Source organism: Physeter macrocephalus, chromosome 16, assembly GCF_002837175.3.
Source record: "Physeter macrocephalus isolate SW-GA chromosome 16, ASM283717v5, whole genome shotgun sequence".
Classification (NCBI taxonomy): Eukaryota; Metazoa; Chordata; class Mammalia; order Artiodactyla; family Physeteridae; genus Physeter; species Physeter macrocephalus.
Genome location: NC_041229.1, coordinates 39,972,278 through 39,982,127, shown reverse-complemented (window position 1 = coordinate 39,982,127; position 9,850 = coordinate 39,972,278). Strand labels below are relative to the sequence as shown.

At 37.5% G+C, this 9,850-nt stretch overlaps 1 protein-coding gene across 12 annotated transcripts in view; it reads left to right on the top strand.

Annotated features, from left to right (window-relative positions):
- The window catches only part of CEP295 (centrosomal protein 295), a 47,448-nt gene that overhangs the window by 13,568 nt on the left and 24,030 nt on the right, over positions 1–9,850 (top strand). For 10 of the 12 annotated variants that reach the window (XR_008619634.1, XR_008619633.1, XM_055091688.1 and 7 more), the window contains 3 exons: positions 4,533–4,673; positions 7,738–7,921; positions 8,137–8,304. Coding sequence is in view for 9 of the 12 variants with exons in the window: in XM_055091688.1 (XP_054947663.1) it covers positions 4,533–4,673; positions 7,738–7,921; positions 8,137–8,304 (493 nt within the window). In the remaining 3 variants the exon portion in view is untranslated. Of the gene's footprint in view, positions 1–4,532; positions 4,674–7,737; positions 7,922–8,136; positions 8,305–8,806; positions 8,952–9,850 lie in introns of those variants that run through there. The other 2 variants (XM_055091690.1, XM_055091691.1) reach the window with 2 other exon arrangements.

Sequence of the window (9,850 nt, the reverse complement as noted above, 5' to 3'; positions counted from 1 at the left end):
TTGTTTCTTGAGGTAGGATTGTATTGCTATAAACTTCCCTCTTAGAACTGCTTTTGCTGCATCCCATAGGTTTTGGATTGTCGTGTTTTCATGGTCATTTGTCTCTAGGTATTTTTTTATTTCCTCTTTGATTTCTTCAGTGATCTTGTGCTTATTTAGTAATGTATTGTTTAGCCTCCATGTGTTTGTGTTTTTTATGTTTTTTTCCCTGTAATTGATTTCTATTCTCATAGCGTTGTGGTCAGAAAAGATGCTTGATATGATTTCAGTTTTCTTAAATATACTGAGGTTTGATTTGTGACCCAAGATGTGATCTATCCTGGAGAATGTTCCGTGCACACTTGAGAAGAAAGTGTAATCTGCTGTTTTTGGATGGAATGTCCTATAAAAAATTAAATCTATCTGGTCTATTCTGTCATTTAACGCTTGTGTTTCGTTATTAATTACCTGTTTGGATGATCTGTCCATTGGTGTAAGTGAGGTGTTAAAGTCCCCCACTATTATAGTGTTACTGTCGATTTCCTCTTTTATAGCTGTTAGCATTTGCCTTATGTATTGAGGTGCTCCTGTGTTGGGTGCATATATATTTATAATTGCTATATCTTCTTCTTGGATTGATCCCTTGATCATTATGTAGTGTCGTTGTCTCTTGTAACATTCTCTATTTTAAAGTCTATTTTATGTGATATGAGTATTGCTACTCCAGCTTTCTTTTGATTTCCATTTGCATGGAATATCTTTTTCCATCCCCTCACTTTCAGTCTGTATGTGTCCCTAGGTTTGAAGTGGGTCTCTTGTAGACAGCATATATATGGGTCTTGTTTTTGTATATATTCAGCGAGCCTGTGTCTTTTGGTTGGAGCATTTAACCCATTCACGTTTAAGGTAATTATCTATATTATGTTCCTGTTACCATTTTCTTAATTGTTTGGGGTTTTTTTTGTAGGTCCTTTTCTTTTTTGTTTCCCACTTAGAGAAGTTCCTTTAGCTTTTGTTGTAGAGCTGGTTTGGTTGTGCTGAATTCTCTTAGCTTTTGCTTGTCTGTAAAGCTTTTGATTTCTCCATCAAATCTGAATGAGATCCTTGCTGGGTAGAGTAATCTTGGTTGTAGATTCTTCCCTTCCATCACTTTAAATATGTCGTGCCACTCCCTTCTGGTTTGTAGAGTTTCTGCTGAGAAATCAGCTGTTTACCTTATGGGAGTTCCCTTGTATGTTATTTGTCATTTTTCACTTGTTTCTTTCAATAATTTTTTCTTTGTCTTTAATTTTTGCCAATTTGATTACTGTGTGTCTTGGTGTGTTTCTCCTTGGGTTTATCCTGTATGGGACTCTCTGTGCTGCCTGGACTTGGGTGGCTATTTCCTTTCCCATGTTAGGGACATTTTTGAAAAAAATCTCTTCAAATATTTTCTCAGGTCCTGTCTCTCTCTCTTCTCCTTCTGGGACCCCTGTAATGCAAATGTTGTTGTGTTAAATGTTGTCCCAGAGGTCTCTTAGGCTGTCTCCTTTTCTTTTCATTGTTTTTTTCTTTATTCTGTTCCACAGCAGTGAATTCCACCATTCTGTCTTCCACATCACTTATCCGTTCTTCTGCCTCAGTTATTCTGCTGTTGATTCCTTCGAGTGTAGTTTTCATTTCATTATTGTATTGTTCATCTCTGTTTGTTCTTTAATTCTTCTAGGTCTTTGTTAAACGTTTCTTGCATCTTCTCGATCTTTGCCTCCATTCTTTTTCCAAGGTCCTGGATCATCTTCATTTATCATTATACTGAACTCTTTTTCTGGAAGATTGCCTATCTCTGCTTCATTTAGTTGTTTTTCTGGAGTTTTATCTTATTCCTTCATGTGGTACATATCCCTATGCCTTTTCATCTTGTCTATCTTTCTGTGCATGTCATCACAGAATTAACTTCTAGGAAATAAGAGTAAATCTTGAAACTTGTTTAAAATTGTAAAATATTATTACAAGGTCAGTATTTTATAATACAGAAATAATAACTTCCATCTATTTCTAACTTGCTCTTGTCCTATATGTTTGTTCACTTCACTAAAACATTGTTTTTACATATGTTTTTACAGTATTAAGTAGATGTTTAATACTAAGATTGATGAAGAAAGACATTTTTCTTCTAGCTGTAGTATAGGGTGCCGCTGATGGTATCACAGTAAGTTATTAAACTTTCCTATTTGACAGTAACTAAAAGACCTACCTTCTCTTCAATTTCTGGGCTTGAAGATTATATCAGTAGTTATAATGCAGTTTTATAAAAACAGCTACACAAGCTAAAGCATTCTGGTATTTTCTTTTATTTGCTTCCTCACACCATCACCTAGGAAAAATCTGTCCTTAATCCTTGGGTTTAAAATGGGACAGTGGAGCAATGTGCTTGGTTTTCCATATAACAAATCTCTGCATTTTCATCTGCATCTAAGCTTATTTCACATGCACAATAATTTAGAATCTTTCTTGGAGTAGAATAATAGGATCTTTACAGCAGGTATTATATAAAAAATACTTGCACTCTTGGCATACATTTTAGTTATTCCTTCAGCTGCTTTCTCCAAATAAGCTAGTTTCTTTTTGTTCAGTCAGCCTTTTAGCATGTAATAAGAGTTGCTATCATTTTTTGTTTGAATATCTTGATAAAGTGGTTCTAAAATTTCTTGTATGTTATAAAATTTGTCTTTGAAGAAAAATGATGAATTTGACCTGCTGTATTCCTACTTAGAGCCAGTTATTCTCTAAATTTTGTTTTATGCTACATTTATGTTCTATACACACAATTAAAACTTCGTATGCTTGAAATTTCTGAATTACTCGTGCCCCTCATCCTGTTTGTTCCTTTGTCAGCAACAGTTAATACAGCACTTGTTAAAATGGATTTTTCATCCTAGAAATATTTTTCCAATCAGATCCATTATATTGTTTGTTGTGAGACCCAGAAATGTCAGCAGACAAGCAGAAACACTTAAATTCAATTTACCATCATACTTAAGATAAGTCTGATGTAGAAGATGCAGAAGTAGCATATTTAGTAATCACTTACTGTTTTGTGCACTGCAGATTACAGTTCACGGAAAAGATTTTCAGGAACGTTTTCTAGAAAGAATTTTTTGCTTGGGATTCACAGTTTTTGCAAATTTCACAGATCTTTTGAGTTCAACTGCTAAAATGGAATCTAACTATTATTTCAACCAGATTTTTGTTTAAAGTTTTAACTGTATTGACACAAATTTTTAAGGGACTGTCTTTCTAAAACATTCTTGTAAAATCTTGTTTTGACATTGGGCAGTCAGATTAAAACTTGTTTGGGGTACCTAATTTTTCTCTAACCCTTTATTTACTTGATATTCTTTATGTACCTCATTATATCTGGACTGAACATGTTTATTATATACATTGTATGTTTTGAAGTTTTTCCTTCCTTTCAAATTTTGGTTTACCAAAATTGACATTCTGCTTTTAATTCACCCCCACATGATGTGAAGAATTCCCAAATAACATTTTTCTTGAAAACCTCATGGCCTAAATGAAATGAAGTGTTGCTCCTAAAGATTATTTTATTTAATATTATACACTAATGCAGTCTGACCTGTGTTTATTTAGATTTGCGTAAATATTTATTAGCTCCAAAGGGATTTAATATTTTTCATACACTTGTTTGGCCAGTGCACTCTTTTTTTTTGGCCGCACCAAGTGGCATGTGGGGATATTAGTTCCCCGACCAGAGTTCGAACTCACACCCCCTGCAGTGGAAATGCGGAGTCTTAACCACTGGACCACCAGGGAAGTTCCTACTCTTTCTGAATACGTTAACTGTCTCTACCTATTTATCTCACTCTTTGAGAGTTATAAATAATTTTAGATATGTAGTTAACAGCTTTCATGGTCATTATTGTTTCACTTGACTAATTGTCAACATATAAAATATATAAGATTTTTTACAAAGTGAACGTTTATGTGTAATACACATTGTGTCCTCCCACATTTGATATTATTGTTACGTCAATGAGATGATGGCTCACTGTGCAACCATGTAATCACTGATTATGCACAAGTTCTAGGAAACCAGAAATTATATTAAAGCAGGTGTTTTGGTGATTTGGCTTTCCTGAGGCTGAAGCCAAGCTGTACGTTTTGGCTAAAAACCAAAGACAAATCTTAGTGCTTCCCCAAATGGCTTACATGATCTTCAGTGTTTGTGGTTTCTTAACTACTAGCTTTGCAGGTGTTTACCTTTCAACACTGTTGTTTTAATAGAATTTCTTAAAAAAATGATGGAAAAATGTATTTGGATGAGTGTAGTTTACTCTGCTTTAAAATGAACAACTTGTAAAACTTTACACTAACAATTTGACTTTTTTCATACGTACATGCTGTTGATAATTGTGGGCATTTAAAACTATAACTTGTTATCATTTAATTTGATATAAGTAGAAAAACATGATTTTAAGGTTGTTTTGTTTTTTAGTTATCACTTTGTTTCACACTTTATTTAATTATCTAAAATATTACTGATTGACTGCTAGCCAGATCCTCATTTGGCTGCTAAAGAAGAGGCTAAAAGATTGGAAGAACTACAGAAACAAGCAGCAGAAGAGAGAATGGAGCAGTGTGAGAAGGCACTTGCACGGGGTTTCCAAGCAATGAAAAAGATCCATTTGGCTCAAGTAAGAGTTAAATTCTGGCTGTGACCACTACTGATGGCCTTAGTGATGGCACTGTAAAACTTAACTGATAGTGAACAGGCTCAGAGGACGGAGTTGTGAAGAATGGGAAAATATTCTCTCTGATCCGTGTCATTTCAGGCTTCCCAACTTGCTTTTACCTCCTGTTTCAAATTCAGGTTGGGTGAAGCTGTTCTCATTTCTCTTCTAAAATTTTTACTGATGAATGTATTAAAATTTTAATATTTTAGTCAGTCTGAAAATAGCCCAAGAAGAAATTAATAACTTTTCTAATTTAATTATTTGAATTGCATTTGTGCTCTGCAAATTTTAAGATTCGATTCATTAAATATTTATTGAGCAAAGCACTTGTTGGCTTTGCAGAATATTAATTCAAAGGTAGAGTCATGATCCTTGCTGTCAAGGAGCTTTGACTTTGTTGCAGAGCTGTAAAATATGTATCGTGCAAACTGGCTTTGTAGTCACAGCTTTACATCTGTCTTGCTTATTGTTCAGTGTTTATTCTTTTTTTTTTTTTTTTTTTTTTATTTTTTTGTGTGGTACGCAGGCCTCACTGTTGTGGCCTCCCATTGCGGAGCACAGGCTCCAGACCTTGCTGTCAAGGAGCTTTGACTTTGTTGCAGAGCTGTAAAATATGTATCGTGCAAACTGGCTTTGTAGTCACAGCTTTACATCTGTCTTGCTTATTGTTCAGTGTTTATTCTTTATTTTTTATTTTTTTTATTTTTTTGTGTGGTACGCAGGCCTCACTGTTGTGGCCTCCCATTGCGGAGCACAGGCTCCAGACACGCAGGCTCAGCGGCCATGGCTTACGGGCCCAGCAGCTCTGCGGCATGTGGGATCTTCCCGGACCGGGGCACGAACTCGTGTCCCCTACATCGGCAGGTGGACTCTCAACCACTGCACCACCAGGGAAGCCCAGTGTTTATTCTTGAAACAGCATAAAAATGATTCATCTTTTTAGAAGTCTGAATTTGACTAATGCATTTAGATGTTTTAAATATTCATCTGAAGAATGAGTTTTTAAGTAATTCTATGGGAATTAAATGCCTTAAAATTCTTTTGTATGGTTTGCACTGAATTATGACCTTCTCCCTTAAATTTTTAGTTCTTATAAACTAAGGGTAAGTTATGATTATCATAACTTACCTCTAGTTTATAAAAATTAAAAGATGAAAATATTGGTAATAATTCAGACATTCACTTACTTACTGAATGTAAAATAACTGAATGTCTGAATTATTACCCATAATTTTCATCTAAGATTTAAACCTATAGGAAAAAAAAACATGAAAATAGCAGTTGGTAAACAGAGCACATTCTTCCATAAATCAGAAGTGTTTAGTGGTTAAGAAAGTGGACTCCGTGGTCAGTCTTCCTGGATTTTCCTCCCTTCTTCACTGCTTAGCTGTTTGATCACAGGCAGGTTACCTAACCTCTCCAAATTCTGTTTCATCATCTGTTTTATGAGGGTTAAATGAGTTTAGTAAAGCCCTTAGAATTGTGCCTAGAATTTCATAAGTTCACAGTGTCAGTGGTCATAGTAGTTGTTATAAATAATTCAAGTAGAATAATATGCCACACTTTCAGTGAGCCAGAAATAGTATGCTTACTCAGATAACTTTGAAGTTAATTTAATGATATGGTTTGAATCTTAAAATAAAAAATGAATTTGTTCATAATTTGATTCTTTTCAAGGTTGGGCAAAAAAAACTCATCTCCAAATGACAATATTTACAAATAAGTAGTGTGTAATCACTTAACAAAAACTTTGTTATACAGGCTCTCCACCTTTTTCTAGACTGTATCTCTTACACAAGAATGGTCTGCAATACATACAGAGGATTTCCTTTCCCCTGTTTGAACCTTTTTGCTGCAGACCCTATTGTGCCCTGGGATCTTACTTCCTGCTATAGTGTGTTGTATTTGGCCTCTACGTGCCTCTCCAACTTTATCTTTTTTCCTTAATCATCCCTGCCCTCCATACCCTATCTGTAATGAACATTTTACTCTCCCTGACTGCCCATGCCTTCATCTGCATAATTCCATGCTGGAGTTGTTATTTCTTACTTGTACTCCTCCTCCACCCACTTATATCTGGCTAAATCCTCATCCCCGGGGGGTGAGAGGTCTTCGCTTATCCCCCCCTCCTTATCCTCCACCACCAAAATTAAGTTAGATAACTTCACTAAAACATTGTGCTTAAACTTTCATATTTGCCAGACTCTTTAAACTTAAAAGAGATATGTACAAATCCCCTTTAATCTTGAGGACTCATAAGAGTGTGGAGTAACAAGAAATATCTGTTAAGCCACAGTTACCCTGTCTGGGTCTTGGTGCTCACCTGAGACTGGCAGCTGCTGCTGGCTGTGTGGAGAGCTGGAACAAAGTACACTGCAGGAGCGGTGGCAGCTTAGATAGAAGGTAGCTTCATGACTGTCCTGAGGAAGAAGACCTGTGCCTCACAGACACTTTGAAGCCCTGTGGCCTAACCAGAGCCGTCTTCTCATAGTACTTACTAACATCATACGGTTGACCCTGGCACTGTATGGGTCCACTTATACCCACATATTTTTCCGTGGTAAATACTGTGGTATTGCATGGTCCATGGTTGGTTGAATCTATGGATGTGGAGGAACCGCGGGTATGGAGGGCCAACTCTTTTTTTTTTTTTTTTTTTTTGTGGTACGCGGGCCTCTCACTGCTGTGGCCTCTCCCGTTGTGGAGCACAGGCTCCGGACGCACAGGCTTAGCGGCCATGGCTCACGGGCCCAGCCGCTCCGCAGCATGTGGGATCTTCCCGGACCGGGGCAAGAATCCATGTCCCCTGCATCGGCAGGTGGATTCTCAACCACTGCGCCACCAGGGAAGCCCTGGAGGGCCGACTCTTAATTAGTGTCTTTGTGTTTGAACAAATGGTAGAGGAGGGGAGGGTACTAAAGTCCCTGTCTTCATGATTTCTCCACTTTTCCCCTCACGATTCATGTTACTATCCACTGTCCAAAGTGTGTTACTCAATTGTTAATTAATTCTCTTTATTCTGAAGAATCAGGAGAAACTAATGAAAGAACTCAAACAGCTACAACAAGAGGACCTGGCACGCAGGAGACAGATGGTAGCACGGATGCCACCACAACTAGTTGAACTTCCATACAAACGCAGTGAAATGAAAGATGATTGGCAGAGAGAGCTAGAATTTGCCTTTGAAGACATGTACAATGCAGACAAGAGTAAGATATTTTCAGTAAACTTTCAACAATGCTTTGAAGCGTTTTGGTGGGAAAATACATTTGTCTTGAAGCAGTTTTTATTTTGAAATGAGTTCTCAGTTTGAAAGAGGCTCTCATATTTTAGACTTTAAACTATAATGGTCTTTAAAATTTTATGCTCAAGTTCTTCTTAGTCATTTTGGAATGGAAACATGTCTCTGTATTTCTTTATTGAGAGGTGAAAGGAAACCTGATTTTGCACCTTGAACCAGAGCCTCTGCCCACTGTGACTAATCAGATCCAAGATGAAGAACTGGACCTCTCAATGGAACAAGAAATTTCAGGGGAGACTGAAAACATTCCAGTGACAGAAGCTGAAACAATATGTTCTAGTGAAGCAGACGGTAAAAACTTCTGAGCTGAATATTGCAGTATTTCATAGGAAAAAAATGCTAATCATTTGCCAACAGTTAGGAAAGTCTGGTCTCTTTTAAGTGCAAACAGTGACTAATACTCATGGGAGTGATGGGAGGAGGGAACTTCAGATTTCCATTACTAAAGATCCTTTTCATATACATAGGAGGAATGTTATTTTATTTATATGTACATATAGTCTAAAGATCTTTAGGTTATTTAAGTTAGATGATCAATTTTGAATTCATTTGAAAGGTCAGCATTTTTTTTTTTTTGCAGTACGCGGGCCTCTCACTGTTGTGGCCTCTCCCGTTGCTGAGCACAGGCCCCGGACGCGCAGGCTCAGTGGCCATGGCTCACGGGCCCAGCCGCTCTGCGGCATGTGGGATCTTCCCAGACCGGGGCACGAACCCGTGTCCCCTGCATCGGCAGGTGGACTCGCAACCACTGCACCACCAGGGAAGCCCAGCAATTTTTTTTTTTTTTTAAGACTTTGATCAAATCACCAGAAATCCTACCGTATTAATTACTGCTAGGCACTTCATGTATAATGATGATCAGTACAAACTTTGGTCTCTCTTCTAAACTTTATCTCTATCTCCACCATTCTGAACTTTTTCACTTGGCTGTTGCACAGGTACTTAGAACTTGGTGTCTTGCAATAAATTTATCATCTTCTCTTGCCTACTGAAACCTTGTCTTCCTGCCTTCCTCATGTTAGTGATGATACCACAGTCTGCAGTAATCCAAGCCAGAGACATGAGAGGTACCTCTAAAAAGATAAAGGTGTCTCTTACTCCACATCTTCTTAGAGACCAAGTCCTCTTCCTTTTGACTTCTTTTCTCCCCGTACCTATGAGTATCGCCTTCGTTCAAAACCACTCAGGCTTTCTTTTCATCTTCACCCTATACTGTGGATAAGTAGTCCTTGGGGTTCCAATTTTATGTGGGTCTCCTCTTAGACTCCTTGGGTGAGGGCTCTAAGCTTTATCCCTGTCTCTTGTGCCCACACTGCTGTCCAAACAAAGTGTAAGCTTCCTGTGGTTTGGCATAAACTTCAGAAGATGGGTTTAGGGCTCAATTGCCATGAATTCCCCTTGAAACTTCATTTCTGGCCTCTGCAGAATCTTTTATTTTCTTGTGAACCTTACAGCACATATTTTGAATGCTAGTCTTACACACAGATTAAGAGATATGCGTTCTGTCCTCATTTAGCAAGCGGAATAAACATCTTCCTGATACATTTTTGCGCTTGAAATTTATGTTGCTGCCTGTTGTTGAAAAATACAGTTGACCCATGAACAGCAAGGGGTTAGGGGCACCAATCCTCCATGCAGTCGAAAAATCTGCATATAACTTAGAGTCAGCCCTCTGTATCCAATGTTCCACATCTGCAGATTCAACCAACCCTGCATCATGCAGTCCTGTAGTATGTATTTATTGAAAAAAAATCCTCAAATAAGTGGACCTGTGCAGTTCAAGTGCATGTTGTTCAAGGGTGAACTATAGTTGAATTTTGGTGTCCTTATTTAAATT